Source organism: Aphis gossypii, chromosome 1 (assembly GCF_020184175.1).
Source record: "Aphis gossypii isolate Hap1 chromosome 1, ASM2018417v2, whole genome shotgun sequence".
NCBI lineage: Eukaryota > Metazoa > Arthropoda > Insecta > Hemiptera > Aphididae > Aphis > Aphis gossypii.
This window is the reverse complement of record NC_065530.1, coordinates 23034861-23060507: the sequence shown is the minus strand read 5'-3', so window position 1 is coordinate 23060507 and position 25647 is coordinate 23034861. Positions and strand designations below refer to the sequence as shown.

The following is a 25647-nucleotide window of genomic DNA, read 5'->3' as shown; positions in this document are numbered from 1 at the left end:
AATAAAATCACTCATGCAAATAATAATTTTTAAAAAAAACCCGTTCCGGATGTTAAATTCATCAGACAACACTGCGTACTCGGTCACGGCCATATTATACTATTATACTTAGTACTTAAGTTTTAATATTATTGTCATCCAATTTATGAGCTAATATCATTTTTTGTTGTATAACATTTTTTTACTATGCGTTGAATACTTTCAGTTCTGTAAGCATTTACTCGGTCTTAACAGCATGCGTTTCAAACTACTTAAACTAACTCCTTCCCACCGCCCATAATTTCAAAATGGAAAGAAAATACATTTAAAAAAATAAAATGAACTATTTTTGAATCAGTTCAAAACGCACATTCAAGTTATAACATAAAAAATAAATCAACAAAAGTTATGGTCTGTTTTTATTGTTACACTTACTGCTATACTTTCATAATATATTGTAGTGTAATTTTAGTATTTCAAATAGATTAAGTAAGTAAGTAATAATAGTAAAATTATTTATAGTTATTCAGATTGGTAACTTAGAGAAAACAATGTTTCTAAGCGTTCCAGCGAAAATGTATATTGTATATTAACAATGATGTGTTTATTGTTTATGCTGAAAATGTGATTTATACACAGTATTTAAGGGGGAGTTATATAAAAAGTTCAACATGATAGAATAAACTATAGTTATATAATTATATAAGAACGTATTCAAAATATTAACTATTTTATATATATATATATATATATATATATAAAATAGCAAGAGAAAATAAATAAATATAATATGACCAATCGTAATTATTTACTTTTAACTATTGAATGGACGAACAGATATAACGGAGAAATCAGGTGAAATAAAATTATATATAAAAACACAAAACTAGGAATATAATATTATACTAAGTGAAAATATCAGTATTTACGATGAGTGGGATCATAAAATATAAATAGATATTCATAAATTTAAGAGAGACTACAGAAGTTTATTTTAAATATGGTATCTTAGCATAAATGAAATTTATGTTTTCAATGAACTTGATCTATATTTATACTATTATAATACAATTTAACAAAAATGAAATGCAATTGTCGGGAGTCTACGCCCCGACCGGTTTTTGCCCGATGCAAATTGATGTACTGAAAATTGTATAAACTAACTGATAATAAGAAATTGTACGCATGGAAGGGATGCTTTGGTACATTTTTAGTATAAATACCACGTATCTAGTCATTTAATCATCAGTTATTTTCTGTACACAGTCGTCGAATAATTTGACACAAAACCTATAACAACACTAAAATGGCCGCTAAGGTAAGTCAAAATAATGTGAAATTAAACACATTTTAAACGATAATAAAAAAACTATTTGAAGCAGTGATAATAATTTTTTTTTTAAATGTAATTTTTTTACAGTTCATCATCTTCGCCGCTTGCGTGGCTACCGCTCTCGCCCAATACTCCGCCCCGGCTTACAAACCAGCTTACTCTGCACCCGCTTACTCCGCACCAAAGGCCTACGCCCCAGAGCCCACATACGCACCAACACCCTACAACTTCGAATACAGCGTAAACGACCCACACACCTACGATGTGCACAGCCAATCCGAATACAGCGACGGAAACGGTTACGTCAAAGGAACCTACAGCCTCGTCGAAGCCGACGGATCCATCCGTACCGTCGAATACACCGCTGACGACTACAACGGTTTCAACGCCGTCGTCAAGAACGAAGGTGGATACAAAGCTCCATCATACTCCGCACCAGCCTACAAGCCAGCTTACTCCGCCCCAGCATACTCTGCACCAGCTTACTCCGCACCAGCATACTCAGCACCGGCCTACAAACCAGCTTACAAACCAGCATACTAATTTATTTAGTCGTGTTTAAAAAAACTCTCTTCTTCGCCTTTTTTCTTTGTGCCATCGCGATCATATTGAACCGTGGTTTCAAACTCATTACATGTCGTATTAATATGAAAATTAATTGATACGACTTATGTATTTATTCTGTAAATAAATATAACGATGTATATTTATTGAACATTTTTGTTTATGTTTTTATCCTAGTAGTCTTGCTAGAACACGAAGTCCTTATTTTAAAAAGATATGAATTATATTATATTATATATTTTTATTTATGTATCCCTTATTTTCAAGCTGGGAATATGCTTAAATATTAATGGTTAATTCTATTAGAAAATTGAATATAGTTGATACTTGAAAGGTGGATCAAAAAAAAAATATAGTAATTCAGCACATTAAAAATTTAAGAGCACACTTTATTAAAAAGTTAGTTTTCATATAGTTTATGAAAGAGTGATTTCATGAACTAGTACAGTTCACATGAAGTTTATAATTACGTATTTCTGTTATAATTTTTTACTTTATGTAAAAGTATAAGCTAAGAAGTATTTTTAACTACCTATTAATAATAAATATTTAGTTTCTTTTTTTAACAAATATGAATGAAAATCATTTTTCTAATTATTTTTTTCTAATAATTGTGTTTTTTTTATCATGTTTTATTAGATACTCCCAATTCTAGAAATTATGTATCAGGGTTAATATTAGAGCATAACGAATGATTTTACATAATTTTAAATGGTTGAATTTTCATAATATCTATTTTTATTAAAATTAATTTAAATAAAGATATAGAAACAAGATAATTATTCATAAAGGTTAAATCTTAATAAATAATAATATTATTTTTCTAAAAAAAAATATAACTTATTTGTTATTAATTCAGTTTTAATATTATATATAACAAATAAAACATGAAATACTCGTATATCTAAAAATTTTAATTTATGAAAAAAATCTGCTCAATTTTTTCTTTTTTAATAATCAACAATACCATAAAATTTAAGAAATAGAATTTCTGATAAATTTTAAAATTCTTTTAGTTTTTAACATTCCTTCATTTCTATATGATTTATCTCGAATCAAAATATTAGTTAACAAAAAGTATATTATTCATAATATACATGTAATATTTAATGACTTAATAATATTTAAATAAAATAATAAATAACATATAGGTAACGAAAATTAAAAGATATTTACTAGTAATTAAATGTTCATACCATGTTTGGTTTTTGATTTTAATGAAATTTTTAGTAATAATATGCAATAAATTGTGTATTTTAGATATTATGATGTTATTGTAAAAATATAATAGAATATTGAGATGGGTTCTATTATATGAATATTAAATTTTATATTTCTTTTTATGAAGTTAATAATAATTTTAATTTAAAAAAAAATAAGAAAAAAAAACAATAAACAAAGTTTTATTTAAATTAAGTAAATTAGGTACTGATATTTATAAATTATTAAATTAGATATTAGAAGATTTTCAAACCGGAAAAATTTTAGGTATTTTAACGATGAATATCTTTGTTAATTATTATATTTAAAATACAAACAAAATTATTGGAGCATTTATATTATGTTTATTATATTCTTATAATTTTTAGCATTTGGATTATAATTTCTGATTTAATTTAATATTTTATAAATTTGACTATATAATTCTATTTGCATTGATTTACGCGATTTACAGAAACATATTTTTATTTTTTTAGTTATATGAACTGACATTATATAGTATAAATACATTTAATTAAAATAATTAAATACAAATAACATATTTAAAGCAATATTATTGAGAACAATAAATTATATCAACCTATCGTAATACGAAATGTAAACAAATGACAGAATAAATGTATTATGAAATAAACTAAGTAATGTAGGCTCACGGTTGATTTGTTTAGAATCCATTTTTATTTATTTCTATTTATTTTTTATTTACCTAATCTACCATGAAATCATTTGTGTATAAGATTTCAAGTCAATCTACAATAATATTTTAAGAAAATATCATCGCAAATTTTTTAATAGAATATAGATTATATTATAATTACGTTATATATATTAATGCCAACCTTTTACATTCAAAGATACTTAAATTAATATATTTTTTGAAAAATTCGTAGTGAATATAAATTGGTGTTAATGCATTTCGAGTAATAATTTTTGAATTAACAACAAAGTCGTTAAATAAAAAACCGTTATCTATTTTATGATTTTTATATTTTATCGTCATTTGAATTTCTAAGTTTAAATTGCACGTTTCTCTTCGAAAAGTGATTTATCATGCAAAAATATATTATAAAATATATTTGACTATAAACAATTACGTGTTTTTTAAACATTGAGTTCGTATACTAGTAGGACTCGAGGGAGGGGTAAGATAACAAAACAAAAACAGAAATGTTCAATAAATATACATCGTTATATTTATTTACAGAATAAATACATAAGTCGTATCAATTAATTTTCATATTAATACGACATGGTATGAGTTTGAAACCACGGTTCAATATGATCGCGATGGCACAAAGAAAAAAGGTGAAGAAGAGAGTTGGTTTAAACACGACTAAACAAATTAGTATGCTGGTTTGTAAGCTGGTTTGTAGGCCGGTGCTGAGTATGCTGGTGCGGAGTAAGCTGGTGCAGAGTATGCTGGGGCGGAGTAAGCTGGCTTGTAGGCTGGTGCGGAGTATGATGGAGCTTTGTATCCACCTTCGTTCTTGACGACGGCGTTGAAACCGTTGTAGTCGTCAGCGGTGTATTCGACGGTACGGATGGATCCGTCGGCTTCGACGAGGCTGTAGGTTCCTTTGACGTAACCGTTTCCGTCGCTGTATTCGGATTGGCTGTGCACATCGTAGGTGTGTGGGTCGTTTACGCTGTATTCGAAGTTGTAGGGTGTTGGTGCGTATGTGGGCTCTGGGGCGTAGGCCTTTGGTGCGGAGTAAGCGGGTGCAGAGTAAGCTGGTTTGTAAGCCGGGGCGGAGTATTGGGCGAGAGCGGTAGCCACGCAAGCGGCGAAGATGATGAACTGTAAAAAATTACATTTAAAAAAAAAATTATTATCACTGCTTCAAATAGTTTTTTTTATTATCGTTTAAAATGTGTTCAATTTCACATTATTTTGACTTACCTTAGCGGCCATTTTAGTGTTGTTATAGGTTTTGCGTCAAATTATTCGACGACTGTGTACAGAAAATAACTGATGATTAAATGACTAGATACGTGGTATTTATACTAAAAATGTACCAAAGCATCCCTTCCAGGTTATATGAAATATATATATTTTTTGTATATGATATTTCACATACAATTTCCTATCGGCAGTATATTTTATTCATAATATGTATTATCTAACGAGAACCGGTTAAGGCGTAGACGCGTGAGGAGTACATTTAATTTGTATTAAATTGTGTTAAAATTGTTCAAAAATGGATCATGTTCATTAAAATTACAAGTCATTATACTCACGTTCACATACTCTATTTACAATAATTTTATTCCACTTAGTTATCTGTTTTTTAATTACTGTTTTACCGATTACAAATCATTTAATCCTAATTATTGACAATTTTATTATTAGATAATAATTGATATAACTTTCGTGGTTTTTTTTTGTTTTATATTACATTTGTCTATTTTTTCTTTATGAATAAGGGTAAAAATAATTTAAATTTATCACCGATACTATAATTATATATTATAATAATAACTTATTTTACTGAGTAAACGATTAATTTGCAGTTTGTTTTAATAATTAATTCATTGATGAGATGTTTTTGCTTAAAAATGGTTATTTATCTAATATCTATTGAATTAATATTTTTTTAATTAACTATTTCAGAATTTAGAAAATGTATAATTATCATTAAAACCCAATTTTGTTAAATATTTTTAACTGAGCACTAAAGTATGTATTTAAAGTAATTTTAACTTCATTATTTTAACGAATATATTTTATATGGCAGGTATTGCTCTAGTACTCTGTTAGACATAGATATGATTAAGGTATGAAAACTTTAACAGTTCATCTACTTACGGTATACGATCTGTACTAGCTTAGAGTTTGAAAACACGCACTGAGTTGATAAGAGTTTGCAAGGTTTTTATTTTGAAATTGTGAGTGATGTTATTAATTTAAAGACATTTAAATGGCAACACTATTAAAACTGTATAAACCTTTATATATCAGAAGACATATCAAAACATAATAAAATAAATAATATTATTATAGCAAAAAAACGTCATTTTGCCCCATAAATTGGATCTTAATATTATTGTCGTTCACTTATGTACTATTAAAGTATAACATGACTATGACGGTTTATAGTTTTGACGGATGAATTCACGTCTCGAACTCGTTTATTTTCTTTTTAATTATCATGTCTGTTTATAATTTTAATAAAACTTAAAAGTATATAATATTAAGAGTTCTAGTCATTAAATCACTTAATATGTGGATTATGGGTGTTATTTGTCATGAGACCACAGATACCAGCTCATACAAAACCATCTTTGTATATGTGTCAAGTGTCATCGCTGAACACCTCTATCGATTCCTATCTCCAATGAGTGCTTCTTCATACAACGTCGTCAATTATAATAATGGAATTTTTAATTTATATAATTGAATACACTTTATCTGAGGAAACGTACCTGTAGTTGTATATAACATTTTAACCTAATATATACATAGGTACATAAATATTATATTATAATATAATCATGATACTCTAAATCAACGTACTATTTTTAGATGAGGGCAGTGACTTAAATATGTGAAAACACCAATTGCGAATGTCGCTTATCTTTATTTACCGATCAAAATATATATTTTAACAGGTCGTTTTTGAACAACAATTATTGTAGCTATGATATTCTAATTTTTTTTAGACCATATATAAAGTGAAATATAAAATGCTCAATAGTTTTTTTTCCTGTTTTATTCGCTCATACAAACTATAAATGATTATATTTATGAACAACATTTTCAAAAATCATAACTCTGTAAAAGTGTAAATAATAAAACAGGTTGATGTCATACTCTAAAAAATACAAAATTCCAAAATCTGATTGTCAATTTTTGTTTTATTAATAAAATTTTATACTACATATTTATTGCATAAAATAATTTTCTAGTTATAAAACTTCTTGTGAAAAAATAATTCTATTAATAATTAATATTATATAATTCAATTAATATTATATTGTTTTTACACATACAATAATAAAAACTTGTTGTGAAAACACAACTGATGTTCGATACCTATTCTTTAAAAATAATTAATTTAATATAATACTATTGGTTGTTTCCATAAATTGTAAAATGAACGTAAGCATTAAAAATGTAATAAATATAATTTGATGGACAAAATATATATATGATTATTATTGATAAGCGTCTTAGGGAGAAAATATTTAAAGCTAATTTATAGATATTTTAATGTTAATTATACATCTATACATAAATGTAGTGAAGAACAAACATTATTAATAAATAACAAAAAAAAAAAAAAAAATGATAATAATAAAGCATTTAAAATTGTTATAACATAATATTTCCGTTATTTTATCAATATTTTTTTTGACATGTATATATGTCTTATGGCTGGGGGTCACTCTGTTAATTTGTCCGACACTAAGAATGTTACCATTTGAGACGGCGATTGTTTATAGCAACTGGTTGTTATAGCAACCGGTTAATATGTAAAAATGTATAAAAAAAATTTTAACAAAAAAAAAAAAAATATATTATATTATTAGTTTAATCTAACTATTTTTAACTTTTTTTTTATCTTTACTATTTTTTTTTTTTTTTTATTCTAATACCAAATTGACATTGACATTCTTATGTCAACTATATTCAGTAGAAACAAGACATATACATGTACCAATGTATCTGCATGTAGTGTAGATACACTTTAGTTTTTTTTTTTCATTAGTTTTTACTGATTTTACATAACGATAAATATCTATATAAATAATTTATTGAACTTGATCTATATTTAACTATTCAATCATAATGCCACATTAATGAAAATTATTTCACAGACGTGTACGCCCAACCGGTTTATGTTCGATAATACAGTATAGTAACTGCTAAAAATTTAACGTATAATGAAATATACATATGGAAGGGATACTTTGGTACATTTTTAGTATAAATACCACGTATCTAGTCATTTAATCATCAGTTATTTTCTGTACACAGTCGTCGAATAATTTGACACAAAACCTATAACAACACTAAAATGGCCGCTAAGGTAAGTCAAAATAATGTTAAATTGAACACATTTTAAACGATTATAAAAAAAACTATTTGAAGCAGTGATAATAATTTTTTTTTTAAATGTAATTTTTTACAGTTCATCATCTTCGCCGCTTGCGTGGCTACCGCTCTCGCCCAATACTCCGCCCCGGCTTACAAACCAGCTTACTCTGCACCCGCTTACTCCGCACCAAAGGCCTACGCCCCAGAGCCCACATACGCACCAACACCCTACAACTTCGAATACAGCGTAAACGACCCACACACCTACGATGTGCACAGCCAATCCGAATACAGCGACGGAAACGGTTACGTCAAAGGAACCTACAGCCTCGTCGAAGCCGACGGATCCATCCGTACCGTCGAATACACCGCTGACGACTACAACGGTTTCAACGCCGTCGTCAAGAACGAAGGTGGATACAAAGCTCCATCATACTCCGCACCAGCCTACAAGCCAGCTTACTCCGCCCCAGCATACTCTGCACCAGCTTACTCCGCACCAGCATACTCAGCACCGGCCTACAAACCAGCTTACAAACCAGCATACTAATTTGTTTAGTCGTGTTTAAACCAACTCTCTTCTTCACTTTTTTCTTTGTGCCATCGCGATCATATTGAACCGTGGTTTCAAACTCATACCATGTCGTATTAATATGAAAATTAGTTGATACGACTTATGTATTTATTCTGTAAATAAATATAACGATGTATATTTATTGAACATTTCTGTTTTTGTTTTGTTATCTTACCCCTCCCTAGAGTCCTACTAGTATACGAACTCAATGTTTAAAAAACACGTAATTGTTTATAGTCAAATATATTTTATAATATATTTTTGCATGATAAATTACTTTTCGAAGAGAAACGTGCAATTAAAAATTTGGAGTTAAAATGTCAATAAATTTAGTGGTTGTAGTTCTTTCAAGGTAATTAAAAAAGGATGACTTATAAAGTTTAAATGATTTTTATCGTACTTATATTATAATAATATTAGTTTTTAATTAAAAACAATTAAAATATTTAGTTATTTGTATAAACTCGACGCCATCAGTATGGTAGAATGAGCTTTCGTGTTTTTTATACTGAATAATTAATATTAATTATTAACCATTACTATTGATATTATATTTTAACAACTCTTCACACATAAAATCATTTTTTTATTTTGAACTCTTACATCACCGATGTTCTGCTAGATAAGAACTCTATATATAAAAGAGAATATTATTATATTATATAATTTATTTATTTTTATGTAGTTCATAAATATTAGAACTGAGAATGATATGCTTATATATTGACGGTGGTTTCAATGGTAGTTGATACATGGGAGGTGAGAGAGCATGAAAAAAAGTCAATTTAATTTTTTTTAATAAGCAAAGAAACCTCAGAACTTAGAAGTATAATTTACAAATTGTTTTCATTAATTTAAAAATTCTTCCAGTATTTAGTCTTAAACACTAATTCATTCCTATATGATTTATTTCTTATAAAAATATCATAAAACAAAGTCAGCATATTTATCAAATGTATGACACAGATAAATAAAAAAATGGGTTATCAAGAGGGTAACGATCTGCTGTGCAAAAGGTATCCAGTAAACATTGAAATCCTAATGTTATTATATGAACAATGTTATACAAGCTCTAGGAGTTAAAATTTATTAATTAAACTTGAGAATAAGACCTGATAAACTACCATAATTATAAGATTAATATAATTAAAACTATGTTTTTCATTCATATTTGATCATAAAAAGAAACTAAATATTTATTTTTAATAGTTATTAGTTTATACTTTTATATAGAGTAAAAACTATATCAGAAATACGTAATTCTAAAATATTTTATGTGACCTGTATAACTGTACAGGTACCTATAAAAACTCTGAAATAAACTACATGAAAACTGATTTATTTTTTATAAAAATATGTGCTTTCGTTTTATTGTTGTATTTTTTTTCTATCCACCTCCCGTGTATCAATTATATTCAATTTTCTGGTAGTAACCACCATCAATGTTTAAGCATATTATTCTATGTTCTAAAAGTTACTAGATACATAAATTATTTTCTATTTTAAGTATTATATAGTTCATATCTAACATCAGTGATGTAAGAATTTAAAAAATATATGACTTTACGTGTGAATAACCATTAGAATGTAATATTAATAGTAACGGTTAATAATTAAAAATAAATATTCAGCAAAAAAAAAAAAAAAAACACGAAATCTCATTGTTTTGTACTGATGGACTCGTGTTTATCAAACATACAATTCTCATAGTATCATAGTACAAATAAATATCTGATAATTTTTAATAATTCGTAGTAAATGAAAATTATAACACTGCACGTATAGTAAAAAATTTCAAAGTTAAACAAGTCATCCTGTTTCTTAAATTACCTTGAAAGAATTACAATCACTAAATTTATTGACATTTTAACTCCAAATTTTTAATTGCACGTTTCTCTTCGAAAAGTAATTTATCATGCAAAAATATATTATAAAATATATTTGACTATAAACAATTACGTGTTTTTTAAACATTGAGTTCGTATACTAGTAGGACTCTAGGGAGGGGTAAGATAACAAAACAAAAACAGAAATGTTCAATAAATATACATCGTTATATTTATTTACAGAATAAATACATAAGTCGTATCAACTAATTTTCATATTAATACGACATGGTATGAGTTTGAAACCACGGTTCAATATGATCGCGATGGCACAAAGAAAAAAGGTGAAGAAGAGAGTTGGTTTAAACACGACTAAACAAATTAGTATGCTGGTTTGTAAGCTGGTTTGTAGGCCGGTGCTGAGTATGCTGGTGCGGAGTAAGCTGGTGCAGAGTATGCTGGGGCGGAGTAAGCTGGCTTGTAGGCTGGTGCGGAGTATGATGGAGCTTTGTATCCACCTTCGTTCTTGACGACGGCGTTGAAACCGTTGTAGTCGTCAGCGGTGTATTCGACGGTACGGATGGATCCGTCGGCTTCGACGAGGCTGTAGGTTCCTTTGACGTAACCGTTTCCGTCGCTGTATTCGGATTGGCTGTGCACATCGTAGGTGTGTGGGTCGTTTACGCTGTATTCGAAGTTGTAGGGTGTTGGTGCGTATGTGGGCTCTGGGGCGTAGGCCTTTGGTGCGGAGTAAGCGGGTGCAGAGTAAGCTGGTTTGTAAGCCGGGGCGGAGTATTGGGCGAGAGCGGTAGCCACGCAAGCGGCGAAGATGATGAACTGTAAAAAATTACATTAAAAAAAAAATTATTATCACTGCTTCAAATAGTTTTTTTTATAATCGTTTAAAATGTGTTCAATTTAACATTATTTTGACTTACCTTAGCGGCCATTTTAGTGTTGTTATAGGTTTTGTGTCAAATTATTCGACGACTGTGTACAGAAAATAACTGATGATTAAATGACTAGATACGTGGTATTTATACTAAAAATGTATCAAATCACCTCTTCCATACGTACAATTTCTTATTAGCAGTCAGTTTATACAATTGTCTGTGTATCATATTGCATCGGACAAGAACCGGTTGGGGCGTAGACTCCCGACAATTGCATTTCATTTTTGTTAAATTGTATTATAATAGTGTAAATATGGATCAAGTTCATTGAAAACATAAATTTCGTTATATACTATATGTGTTAGTTTAAAGTAAATAGTTACAATTATAAAACTTAACTTAAAGTTTATAATTATTATATGTTTTTATAAAATGTTATAAATATAGTTTAATATGCTATATCCCGTTGTTTTGAAATTGTTTCAATAGTTAGGAATAAAATATGATTTCAACAGTGAGTTTTTCTAACTTATTATTATATTTTTCTTTTAACTCTGAACGGAAGTACCTACTTGTCAAAATAGTGCTTCAATTTAAAAATTTAGGGATGGATTTCGATGGTAAATTGTACATCCTTGATATATTATAGAAGTCACAATAACAAGTTTCCAGCCGTTTTCAAAAATATATTCTGACTTTTTTAAATCCTGTATTGAGAACAGAAATTTTCAATTTTTAATTATTATTATTTTTTTTTTAATGTCAATAAAAAATGTGGAAAGTTGTATACAAATTCTAATAAGTTATTCTCGTTGAAGTTAAAAAAAAAAATCAATAATTGTTAATCACAATCTTTTTCAATAGCATTTAAAGTTCAATGTTTTACGAAATATTTCAAAATTATGAAAAAAGTGTTTTGTAGATGAAAATTCATAAAATGTTTGGTATTTTTTTATAAGGTTAAAAAATTCAACACATATTTTTCCGTTAGTTTTTCTTCAAATAGCTTTAGAAAAAACTCCAGCATTATTAAAAAAAAAAAAAACGTTATGAACATCTGAATTATAATTTTTTTAAAAATTGCATAACGATAACGATTTATTATCAAATAATCACTTATTATTATTTAGGTGATTCATTACTAATCATAGAAACTTGAAACATATATCAGTTGTTTAAACTCCAATTTTCTGTGATTTAATTTTAGGCTATTTAGGTCATACAAACAACATTTTTCACCACACTGTGGAAAATATATTTATCCTAGACTGACAAATAATCTCCGTTCTGAAGCATTTTTCATATAAAATGATACGTATTATTGCATTTAAATTTAACACATTCTTTAACTTTCTAGTGACCTACTCTATGTCTGAGATCCACTCGATATTTACTGGATATAAGAGTGTTACCCTCTTAGCCAACTTTTTGTTTTTTATTTATTTAATTTCAATTATGTCTATTTTGATAAAAATTAATTTAAAAAAAGAAATAGAAACAATATAGATCCTTATCAACATGCATTGAGTTTAAAGTAGAACTAATAAAATAAATTTTTGACTTTCAGCAAACGAAACGCTGAAACAATTTCCACATTTTTCCACATCATACGTTTGATTAAAAAATTGTAAACAAATTTATATATTTTAATACTTAGGTTTTTCATAACTTATAAGCTATAACCAATCTTCCACTTTCTATGTTTAATTGTAGACCATGCTATTGAATTACTTACGTTGCATTTTAAAATAAATACAATGTATATTGTATACACACACACACACACACACATATATATATATATATATATATACATTTAAATATCTTATATAAATATTCGTTTTAAATATACATTTACATTATTTAACATCAGTTTTTTTTTCAGAAAAAAATCTATTGTTCAATTATAATAATATGTATAATAAATAAAGTATAAAATATTTAAATTGTTTGGAAAAAGGTCCATTCAATTTTTTCTTTTCAAATAAATAATGTACCTAAAAATTTTTTTGATTAATTTAATAACTTTTTTAGTCTAACACTTATCATTTTCTATAACTCTAATGAAAAATCTTTAAATAATATAAGCTTTTTTCATCAAGCCCATGAGATAACTACATTGTTTTATGTCTTATGGCTATTTATATTTCACTATTAATTACATATACTATGGATTTAAAGATATGCTACCAGTTATTCGATGTACATTCTATACTTGGATTTTAATTTTAGTGGTATTTTCATAAATAATATCAAAATGTGTATCTAAGTTATAATCCTAAATAAATCTATTTATCTTATTGATGGGCTCTCATTAGAAAAATAAAAATATTTTATAATCATTTGTATTATGTAATAATAAATTTAATTTACTCAAAAAAAAAAAATATATAATATATATATAGTTCAAATTTGATCCAACTTCTGGTATTTGTTTTAATAATTTACCTTTCTTCAATATTATTTTAATCAGTGTAAAATTACAGAAGTTTGTGTCAATATCTTAACTATAAACATCTGTTAGTATTTTAAATCGGTTTTTAGATTTTGAGTAATGAGAAAAATGCAGTATGATATTTCATACGATTTAATATGAGATTAAAATATCTAAAAAAATATGTTTATTGTTATATTATAATATTATATAGATAGTTGAAGATGTTCAAGTTGAATTACATATTTTAACGAATAATATCGTTGTTAATTATTTTATTTTAAATAAAAAACATAATAAATGAAAAATTTCAATTATCTACGTGTATTATACTCTATTTAGTTTGATGATTCGAAATGACATTGTAATTTATTTTAAAGTTCCATCCATTTTAGTATATGAATCTATTTATATTGATTTGTGGCATTCAAAGAAATATGTTATTTTATAAGATGACATTATATAGTATAAATATCATATATTATTATCTTATTTAAATTCTACTAATAAAAAATAAATCAATAATTTTGGGAATAAAATATATCAATCTAGGTACCGTAATACGAAATGTAAACAAATAATATAATAACTATATCATGATATAACCTTAAAGATACAGTATTACAGAAAATCTTCGTTTAGAATCCATTATCATTCGACATACACAATGTTAGCATTTGTGCATACTATTTCAAGTTAATCTACAATAATATTTTAATAATTCATCGTAAATTATATAAAACATCATACATTTTATAATTTTTAATTATGATAATTATGACACTTTATGTCAATTCTGACGTAATAAACTCATCATTTCAAAAATAATTAATTCAAAATAAGCTTAAATATTTTGAGAGAGTAGTAGTGAATATAAATTATAATAGTTAACATGATGGAAAAGTACCTATATCGAAGTTCTTCGAGTAATACTTTTTGAATGACAACTAAAATCGTTATTAATTTCATATTGTTTAAGAATTTTATCGTCATTTTAACTCCAAATTTTTAATTGCACGTTTCTCTTCGAAAAGTGATTTATCATGCAAAAATATATTATAAAATATATTTGACTATAAACAATTACGTGTTTTTTAAACATTGAGTTCGTATACTAGTAGGACTCGAGGGAGGGGTAAGATAACAAAACAAAAACAGAAATGTTCAATAAATATACATCGTTATATTTATTTACAGAATAAATACATAAGTCGTATCAACTAATTTTCATATTAATACGACATGGTATGAGTTTGAAACCACGGTTCAATATGATCGCGATGGCACAAAGAAAAAAGGTGAAGAAGAGAGTTGGTTTAAACACGACTAAATAAATTAGTATGCTGGTTTGTAAGCTGGTTTGTAGGCCGGTGCTGAGTATGCTGGTGCGGAGTAAGCTGGTGCAGAGTATGCTGGGGCGGAGTAAGCTGGCTTGTAGGCTGGTGCGGAGTATGATGGAGCTTTGTATCCACCTTCGTTCTTGACGACGGCGTTGAAACCGTTGTAGTCGTCAGCGGTGTATTCGACGGTACGGATGGATCCGTCGGCTTCGACGAGGCTGTAGGTTCCTTTGACGTAACCGTTTCCGTCGCTGTATTCGGATTGGCTGTGCACATCGTAGGTGTGTGGGTCGTTTACGCTGTATTCGAAGTTGTAGGGTGTTGGTGCGTATGTGGGCTCTGGGGCGTAGGCCTTTGGTGCGGAGTAAGCGGGTGCAGAGTAAGCTGGTTTGTAAGCCGGGGCGGAGTATTGGGCGAGAGCGGTAGCCACGCAAGCGGCGAAGATGATGAACTGTAAAAAATTACATTTAAAAAAAAAATTATTATCACTGCTTCAAATAGTTTTTTTTATTATCGTTTAAAATGTGTTCAATTTCACATTATTTTGACTTACCTTAGCGGCCATTTTAGTGTTGTTATAGGTTTTGTGTCAAATTATTCGACGACTGTGTACAGAACTGAACTGGTGATTATGGAGACCAGAGTGGCCGTATTTATGCCAAAACTCTATCACTACATCCCTTCTATACATTTATGATCTAAAATTTAAAATGCAGTGACAGTATAGAGTAGTTATCTAAGAACCGGTTGGGGCGTTAACACTCTTTAGTACATTTCATTATTATCAATTTGAGTTTAACAATTTAAATTTAGTTCAAGTTCATTAAAATTATTGAATATGCTGCTGTATTTTACGATCTTACATTGAATTTAATCTTGAATTCAGATTATAATCACATAATATTTCATACTCATGGTTTTATTTTTAATCATAAATTTAAAAAATGTGTTACTTTTTTAACTTTAGGCAAAATTGAGAGTAGTTGTTACTGTACCAATAATTAGATATTACAACGTATTTTATTATAATCAAATTTATTCCATTCACTTTAGATTTAGTAATTAATGCATCATTATTAATAGTTTAAGACGTTTATTTTAAATTTCTTTAACAGCTCTATTACTCCAATATTTTTTAGAATTTTTTTTGACTAGAAAAACTTGGCATAGATGTTTAGTAAAATGTCAAATCCAAACATTTGTTAGATTCATACTTATGAAGTAATTAATTTCATTGAAGACTGTTATTATTGTATAAATATTTCGTCTCTTTTTTAGTTTTATCTAGTCAGCAGTAATTATTATAATTTAATATTCAATATTTAGTAAGAAATACTCAATAGTATTGTTGGTATTTTAACTTTTGATTACTCTAATTTTAATCTAAATACATCTTTTACATAGTAAATTAAAGTATTTTACTTTAAAAATGTTCTTTAGAAACAAAAAAAAAAATCATCTGTAAAATGCGTTAATTTATCATTTTACTCAGAATTTTAAACTGTTATATATTTTGTAAAATCTTGTCAAAAATAAAACGCATAATACTTTTTATACTTATATCTAATATTTTAAAATAAATAATATGACTTGAGCATTTTTATAAATTTGTTTATAAGTTTGTAATTTGCCTATAAATTATCTTGCACTTACCAAAGAAAATAAAAATAATAAAATATAATATGTAGCTATATTATTTTGTATACTTTATTTTTCATTGTTATTTAATAAATTAATTGAGTTAACATTCTCTTTCTTTTTATAATGCTGAATTAAGCTATTTTTACTTTGTTTTTAACAATTATATAATAATATAATCTACCACTTCTCTCGTTAATTTTTACACTTTCAATAAAATTGTTGTTTTATGAATATTAGCCTTAAAAACTGTTTTAATTATTGTCCATTGGTATTTAGTGAAAAATATAAATTCATATTATGTTGTGTATCTTTTTGCCTATTGCTATCGCCGTGTTACTTTTTTTTGTTATGTGTTTAATATAATTTATAAATTTCGTATTTATGTAATATTCTTTTTACAAGATCATTAGTTATAATAGTATCACAAATATTTAAAATATTTAAATGAATTTGCTCACGTTGGTATTATTATTATGCTTTATCATAAATTTACGAAACTATTATTTAGTGATTATATCTGTTATAATAATAATTGAATACATGATTTTAAAATGTGTAGCTTAACTAGATATTTTTTAAATTTCCGAGTTAACCCAAAGATAGATTTATGTAAAATGTTTACAGAAGCCATGTATGTCTTCTGCGGTTTCTTTTAGTCTAAATTTTACTTACATTTGTGGTTCAGATCAAATATTATATAATAAAAGTCATACATAACTTATTATAATTTAAAATCTGTATGTCACATTCGCTTATATTAAAACTATATCACTTTCTAAATTAAAAATATGTCAAAGTAATTATTAAATATACACAAGCATGTACTATTTGTACTACTTAATAGTCATTAACAGTATATTATCTAATTTTAATTTTTAAATATTAATTAATATTGTAAATTCCTATGCTTTGTTTTTTATTTTTTACAATCAATTTAAAATGTATTCATTTACATCTAAATGTTATGAATTATGTTAGTCTACATAAATTAATCAAGTGGAAAATAGAAACAAAATAAAAAAATAAAATGTTCCAACAATAATTTATTTAGTCATAACTTTTATTGAAGTGAAATAATAAATAAAATTGAATAAAATTTTAAAAGTTTGGTAGATTTGTTTTCAGAAAATAGAATTTTTATTCGATATACAATATACAAGTTAAAATAGTTATTTAGGTAATTTTTATATTTCATGAAATTTCTAAAATAATGTTATGACGAATTGAATATGTGATAAATTTTTTTTAGAATATTATACTTATATAATACATGTTATGGATTTTATAGAAAAAAAGTCTTACGTGATACAAAGTATACTTATTCCAAGTGAAGATCAATTTGAAATTCTTGTGTAGCTTAATTCAAATGCTTAAATTAACTTAACAGCATTTTATAATGTAACTTGTTTATTGTTATTCATTTATGTTAGAATGTTGGATGATGAGTCTAATTTATTAAGTTTAAATTAAAAAGTCACTGACACATTTTAAGTAAGAATTACAGTTTAAAAAAAAATTCGAAAATTCACTTTTTATTTCTACCATATTTTTCTTGTGAATCAGATAAATTATCTAAAAGAACAATAGTTAACGTTTACATAAAAATATAATATATTAAAATAAAAAACAATAGCTACAGGTATATAGGACTTATCACAGCGTAAAAAATATTTGGCAAATTTCATTATTTTTATGAATAAAAACAAATAAAAAACGTGTAGCAACATTTATTATGTTTTTATTTTTAGTGAAACCAAGTAAAAATGTCTTAATAATTTGTTTACCTACTTTTCATTTACTTAACATTTTATTTTATTAAAATAAAATTACATAAATCAAAGAAATTATGTTTTCTTTGTATTTCTGTTTCTTTTACGTCTATAAATATAAATGGAATTTAAAAACTAAAAATGATTTATGCAAGTATTTATTCAATTTAAATTAAATAATTAAAATAATTACGATTTATTAATATTTTTATTAAAAATAATTTTTTTTTTTAATTAAAAATTATGATTTATCTTATACGATTTATATAAATGTATAAGAAATGTGAAATAAACAATTTTATTATACCTAATGATGATTTAGATTATTATTAAAAAAATTTAATTAACTAAATAAAAAAATATTAAAATTAATTAATTTTTTCACTGTTTAATTATTTAGTATAAAGCATAAATTATATAGAAAATATGTATAAAATATTTTATTATTTTTAAATGTACATTGCTATTTTCCTATTGAAACATTTTAGAAATAATACTCATACAATCTTATATAGTAAATAACAAAAAGAAGCTATTTTCAGAGGTAGTTACACGTTTTGGTTAGAAAAAAGTATTAGTTTATGCGTTATACAAATACATGATCAAATGTAATTAAAATATATATTTTTTGTCATAAGTTTGATAAATATTGATCATAGTATTACGATTTAACTTATAGAAACTCTTGAATTAAGTTTTCAATTCATAGCTACTTATACAACATTTTTTACATATACATTTTTAATTACAAAACAATTTGCAAATATTCATACATGATTTATTCTTAAACTTCAAAACCTAAAAAAAAATTGTTCCTATGTATTTTTAAAATTTTTGAATCACTATAAAAGTGATAATATATAATTAATGAGGAACTTTGTATTAAATGAACAAGTTTTTTGACTTTTCCAAAATATTTTATCGGCATTTATAAAAAAAAAAATAAACAAAAAATGAATGTTTCAAATACCTATAAATAGCCTTAAAATAAGTGATCTATTTTAAAGAAAATTCCAATCTAAATAATTGTTGCAGGTTTAAATTATCTATGACACTTATAATTATTGAATAATAACATATATATTTTAAAAAAAATTGAGAAGAAATCGTTATCGTTACGCAATTTTGTAAAAATTTAAAATTCAAAGGCATATAAAAAATAATTGTGACTAATAATTTTTGATTTTTTTTTCAAACTGCAGTTATAACAATTTATAAGAAACGTGGTATTTAGTGTTCAAGTTTAAAATTTTTCTATCGACATTTGAAAAATACTAAGAAAAACCAAAATTTCAGTTGTCTATAAAATATAGCTCAAAGAAGTCATAATATTTTTTTTTGAGTTACAAGTTACAACTAAACAAAAATATCAATTTTGTCAAAAACTGGTTCTGCGTAATAATTCCGTTTTCTCGTCACTTTTTTTGTGGATTTTCCCAATTATTTTAGGAACTGCTAGAAACTTCTTACTTTTGACCTATATAATGCACCAAGCATAGGTTGCTACCCCTGAAGTATTAGATAAAAGCATTATTTTGCCTATTTATAGTGTATACATTTTGTAAAATTTTAATTTATTATATACAAATAATAATATGTACTTAAGATATGGCTATATAAATATAATATAGAATAGTGAGATGGGTTCTTATTATATACATATACATTTTGAATAAATATAATAATTAAGTTAAGATAAATTAAATTAAAACATTGATAAAAGAAAATTCAATAAAATGTATACTAGTAAAAATAAGTGCTTATTTATGTAACAAGCAATAATTGTAAGTAATATATTTTATTTGTATCTTTTCATAGTATTTACGTATATTTATAATAGCAAGAATGTAATATTAATAGTGAAGATAAACAATTAATAATAAATATTCAGAATAAAAAATAATACGATATCTCGTTATTTTGTACTGATGATTACGTGTTTACCAATATTCAATCACATATTCACATGGTTCTTTTTGTATGGTACAAATAACTTTAAAATAGCCTAATTATTATTAATGGTTCATAATAAATAGATATTATAATAGTGTACATATAGAAAAACATCAAAGCTTTACACTAAATCTTTCTTGAATTACCTTGAGAGAACTACAATCACCAAATTTATCGTCATTTGAATTTCTAAGTTTAAATTGCACGTTTCTCTTCGAAAAGTGATTTATCATGCAAAAATATATTATAAAATATATTTGACTATAAACAATTACGTGTTTTTTAAACATTGAGTTCGTATACTAGTAGGACTCGAGGGAGGGGTAAGATAACAAAACAAAAACAGAAATGTTCAATAAATATACATCGTTATATTTATTTACAGAATAAATACATAAGTCGTATCAACTAATTTTCATATTAATACGACATGGTATGAGTTTGAAACCACGGTTCAATATGATCGCGATGGCACAAAGAAAAAAGGTGAAGAAGAGAGTTGGTTTAAACACGACTAAATAAATTAGTATGCTGGTTTGTAAGCTGGTTTGTAGGCCGGTGCTGAGTATGCTGGTGCGGAGTAAGCTGGTGCAGAGTATGCTGGGGCGGAGTAAGCTGGCTTGTAGGCTGGTGCGGAGTATGATGGAGCTTTGTATCCACCTTCGTTCTTGACGACGGCGTTGAAACCGTTGTAGTCGTCAGCGGTGTATTCGACGGTACGGATGGATCCGTCGGCTTCGACGAGGCTGTAGGTACCTTTGACGTAACCGTTTCCGTCGCTGTATTCGGATTGGCTGTGCACATCGTAGGTGTGTGGGTCGTTTACGCTGTATTCGAAGTTGTAGGGTGTTGGTGCGTATGTGGGCTCTGGGGCGTAGGCCTTTGGTGCGGAGTAAGCGGGTGCAGAGTAAGCTGGTTTGTAAGCCGGGGTGGAGTATTGGGCGAGAGCGGTAGCCACGCAAGCGGCGAAGATGATGAACTGTAAAAAATTACATTTAAAAAAAAAATTATTATCACTGCTTCAAATAGTTTTTTTTATTATCGTTTAAAATGTGTTTAATTTCACATTATTTTGACTTACCTTAGCGGCCATTTTAGTGTTGTTATAGGTTTTGTGTCAAATTATTCGACGACTGTGTATAGAGAATAATTGGTGATTAAAGAAGCTAGAGACGTGGTATTTATACTAAAATTGTATCAAAGTTTCCCTTCCAAATGTATACTTCATCATACGTTAAATTTTTACAAGCAGTTACTATTTTGTATTATCGAACATAAACCGGTTTGGGGCGTTGACGCCTGTGAAACAATTTTCATTAATATTACATAGTGATTAAACAGTTAAAATATAGATCAAGTTCAATAAAATACTTAAATTGATTTTAATCTTTTTGTGAATAAATTCATAGTTTTTATAAATTTTTAACTATAAAATAATTTTAATAAAATTAATTGCGACGATTTTTGATTTTTTTTTAAACTCCAATAATAACAAACTATAAGAAACCTGGTATTCAGTTTTCAAGTTGAAATATTATTTTGAGAATTTTATGGTGTTTATAGACATAAGGAAAAACACACATTACTGTAAAATCAAAACATTTAGCATTCTGTTCAGAATTTTAAAGTTAAAATATCTGTCCAAGAAATTTATAAAGTAATTGATGTGATGATTATCATTAAGTGCATTTATTTTTAACTATTTATTTTGTTATCGAATAAAATAATAGATAAAAAAAGTAAAATAATGTAATTAAAATTTAAAATCATTAATAATCGCCTTCAATAAATTAGTCTTAAAAAGAACGCTATATAAACTTAAGTTAATAATGTTACAATAGATACTTTATTTTTTACTGTATTTTTATTAGTTTATTTTTTAAAGTTGGTTTTGATTTGTTATAATGTTTTTCTTTGAGTAAGGAATTGTCAGTAATACCATTAACAAGTTTTTAATTTGAATTGCAGTATATATATATAACTATAAAAGCTAAGGGAATGTTTTTCTTTTCTTCTTAGCACTCAACGATACTAAAAAAAATGTCTTTAAAATCTTCCATGCTTACTAAAAGCTCACCCAAGAGTAGATTAATCAGTTTGCTTTATGACTTAACACAAGAGGGATTTGAACATTTTCAACTTCTATACGTATGTCGATAAAATCTTTTTACGAGCTTTTGGGTAACCCAATTCTATCTTAAAAGTTTTAAGCTGTATCTCTTGTGGTCTAACTCTATCAACAAAATGATTAAATTTATCATAATATTAATAAAACCAACAAATTTCCTCTCACTATAAAGTGTTTTTTTTAAGCTGCTAGAAATCTATTATACTACCTAAGTAATAAAATATAATAATTTTTTTGTATTAATTATTGGATTCTAAACCCTTCATATTTTTAAATGAATAAAATAATTTAAATATGACAAAATAAATTAAATTAAGTTTTTTGGACTTTGGAGAAACCTGTATATAATTTTATTGTATTTATCGATCTCCTTATTATTAATTTTGTGAATCAATTCGTTATTTGTATCTATTTTATATAATAAAATGGTTAATTATTTAATATAATTATGAAAATGAAATGTACTCAGTAATAATCCATAGAAATAAAGTTGAGTGATGTAATAGTTTTTTACAATTAAAAAACAATTAATATATTTTTTTTTTGCGATGGTAAACGTCACTGCTAGTAAAAATAAAAAATCCAAATATTTAAAAGCAATAACAAAATTATGTCAATATTACTATATTACCTAAATAATTTAACATAATATGTAACACAATTAGATAACTTAGCCATGCCTATTAACAAACAGGTTATTGACAACCAAAGTGTGTAATTAGAATTTATAATAAAATTATATTATATTATATTATTATTATTTATATTATATAGGTGCTTTATTATCAGGAAATGTATGTATAGCGCAAATATATCATATTCATCTTCTGTGTCAATTTTTAAGCAAGTTTAATGTTAATGCAAAGTGTATGGATGATATATTATAGCCTGTTGTAGTGCAGTGTGGTTATGGCATGTTCAATAAGTACGAGAATAATGCGTATATATATATATAATATATATGTAGATATATATTATATGTGTTGAAAAGACGAGTAATATGATCATTTTATATTATATAGGTATCAAACTATAATATTTCATAAAACAATCCATAATGTAATATCGTATATTATAAATCGTTTTTCGTAACAAAGTTTTCATTGTGAGATCGTTAGGGTTATTAAAAATGCAATTGATTAAAAAAACAAAATATTTTCAATAATTGTGTGTAAAAAAATAATAGGTAATTTTTTTAACTTTGAAATAATATACTGAAATTATTGTTATATTGTTGTGTTGGTTTTTTTTTTTTTAATTCAATTGATTGAGTTATTACAATGTATTTTTTTTTAGTTTTGACAAATATTTTAACTGTTTGCCCTTTAAAATAAAAAACGACATTAAAAAGGCCATGGAAGGATTTGAACGAATGCAGTATTGTCAGGAGAATAAATTTATCAGCGCGATTGTCGTTGTTCACGTGCAACTTTTAATAACAACAACATCTGTTCTGAAGTTTTGCCGTATCGTCCCTCTTTTCTTTCTCCATCTCAGCTTAACATTATTCCTTCACCGAAATTGAGAACTGAGAACTGAAAGTTTGTTTTATGAAAGATATTATATTATTATTATTATTATAAAACATAAGTACTAAAGTTTATCCACGCACCATGCAATGCTCTTTTATTTTCATTGTCATATAATTGGTATTTTTAAGTATTAACTCAATTGACCTCTTATTAAAAAGTAATAATTTTAATAATAATATTCTTCCGTCGGAGCTGTAATGACTGTTTAATTTTAATATAATCAGCCGACAATAATGGACTCTTGATAATTAACGACGGTAATGGTTTAAATGATTCAATTATTATCGGGTTGTCTGAAAAAATATGAACAAGGTGTATAAATGCACATTGTAATAAATTAACTGTCATTTGACTGAATATAGGGATTAATATAATAATTGTAGGGTGCATGGATATAATTTAATTAATGGGGACTAACTGTAATATAATTCATGGTTGTTCGGAATTCGTACATAGTTTTAAATAATTGTATATCAATTGTTACGAATATTGAATGAATAAAAATAATTAATTAAATTGACTTTGTGATTTAATTTATTTTTTCAATGTCTATGAACACTTTTTCTGACTATGTTATAGATGTACTAATACGTTTGAAGTGATCATAAGTATACTATGCTAATTAAGCTATTAATTCACACCATTAGTTAAACATAAATTTTGTTAAAATTGCAGCCAAACAAATACGTTATCACACCTTTTGTAGCACATTTCATCAGTATATTATATAATGCGTTATTTTTAAATATATAACAATGTTAATAGAAAATAATATTGGAATTATTATATTGTAGTATATGCTCGTAAACGCAAAAAAAGAACAATACAATCCAATGTTTTGTCTCGGTATTTACATTAATATCACCGTATAGTTTATTTAGAGGATTTGTTAGAATGGAATAAGTAAGCAAACAAATATTATTCCATTGCAATTATTGTGACCAAAGTGGGGAAAAGTAAAAAAAACTTTAAAAATTATGTCAGAAATAAGCATAAAAGTAGGAAATATAAACGCAGGGTCGTTTGAATTACACGATTACATTAACGAGGAAAAACTTTTCGATTATTTTATTGCATCGAAATAAACTAAAATATTTTAACTCAAATAATTTTTTATTCAAGCATAACTATATATATTTTTATTAACATGTTTATTTCAAAACTGTTTTTTTATATGAATTAATGTTTGAAATGTGATTGTTACGTTGTATAAAATAAGAAATTATCAACCGTGAAAAATGGCACATTGGATAATGACTAATAAAATAAAAATAACGTTATAAAAATAAACCTACATTAATTCCCAGGCTTACTGACAACGGGACGCCAACGATTATAGTTTACATATTTTGTAATATTATGTCATTATTACAATCAATTCAAACAATATTATTTGTGTACAATACCTAATAATATAAACTA

At 26.1% G+C, this 25647-nt stretch overlaps 7 protein-coding genes across 14 annotated transcripts in view; 3 read left to right on the top strand and 4 right to left on the bottom strand.

Moving 5' to 3' along the window:
• LOC114129135 (Kv channel-interacting protein 1-like) overlaps positions 1-25647 on the top strand; it is a 390998-nt gene that overhangs the window by 248082 nt on the left and 117269 nt on the right. The gene's annotated exons all lie outside the window — the stretch shown is intronic.
• LOC114129125 (cuticle protein 7-like) lies at positions 1130-2029 on the top strand. The gene is made up of 2 exons (XM_050200859.1): positions 1130-1297; positions 1400-2029. Exons 1-2 carry the CDS (start codon positions 1286-1288, stop codon positions 1853-1855), a joined length of 468 nt encoding a protein of 155 aa, XP_050056816.1. The 5' UTR covers positions 1130-1285; the 3' UTR covers positions 1856-2029.
• LOC114129124 (cuticle protein 7-like) lies at positions 4266-5128 on the bottom strand. The gene is made up of 2 exons (XM_050200873.1): positions 4998-5128; positions 4266-4895 (listed from the first exon to the last, which is right to left on the bottom strand). The coding sequence occupies exons 1-2, from the start codon at positions 5007-5009 to the stop codon at positions 4440-4442; spliced, it is 468 nt and encodes a 155-aa protein (XP_050056830.1). The 5' UTR covers positions 5010-5128; the 3' UTR covers positions 4266-4439.
• LOC114129110 (cuticle protein 7-like) lies at positions 7963-8858 on the top strand. The gene is made up of 2 exons (XM_027993741.2): positions 7963-8127; positions 8230-8858. Exons 1-2 carry the CDS (start codon positions 8116-8118, stop codon positions 8683-8685), a joined length of 468 nt encoding a protein of 155 aa, XP_027849542.1. The 5' UTR covers positions 7963-8115; the 3' UTR covers positions 8686-8858.
• Positions 10743-11637, bottom strand: LOC126548845 (cuticle protein 7-like). The gene is made up of 2 exons (XM_050200854.1): positions 11474-11637; positions 10743-11372 (listed from the first exon to the last, which is right to left on the bottom strand). The coding sequence occupies exons 1-2, from the start codon at positions 11483-11485 to the stop codon at positions 10917-10919; spliced, it is 468 nt and encodes a 155-aa protein (XP_050056811.1). The 5' UTR covers positions 11486-11637; the 3' UTR covers positions 10743-10916.
• Positions 15024-15900, bottom strand: LOC114129123 (cuticle protein 7-like). The gene is made up of 2 exons (XM_050200849.1): positions 15756-15900; positions 15024-15653 (listed from the first exon to the last, which is right to left on the bottom strand). Exons 1-2 carry the CDS (start codon positions 15765-15767, stop codon positions 15198-15200), a joined length of 468 nt encoding a protein of 155 aa, XP_050056806.1. The 5' UTR covers positions 15768-15900; the 3' UTR covers positions 15024-15197.
• Positions 20915-21788, bottom strand: LOC126548847 (cuticle protein 7-like). The gene is made up of 2 exons (XM_050200884.1): positions 21647-21788; positions 20915-21544 (listed from the first exon to the last, which is right to left on the bottom strand). Exons 1-2 carry the CDS (start codon positions 21656-21658, stop codon positions 21089-21091), a joined length of 468 nt encoding a protein of 155 aa, XP_050056841.1. The 5' UTR covers positions 21659-21788; the 3' UTR covers positions 20915-21088.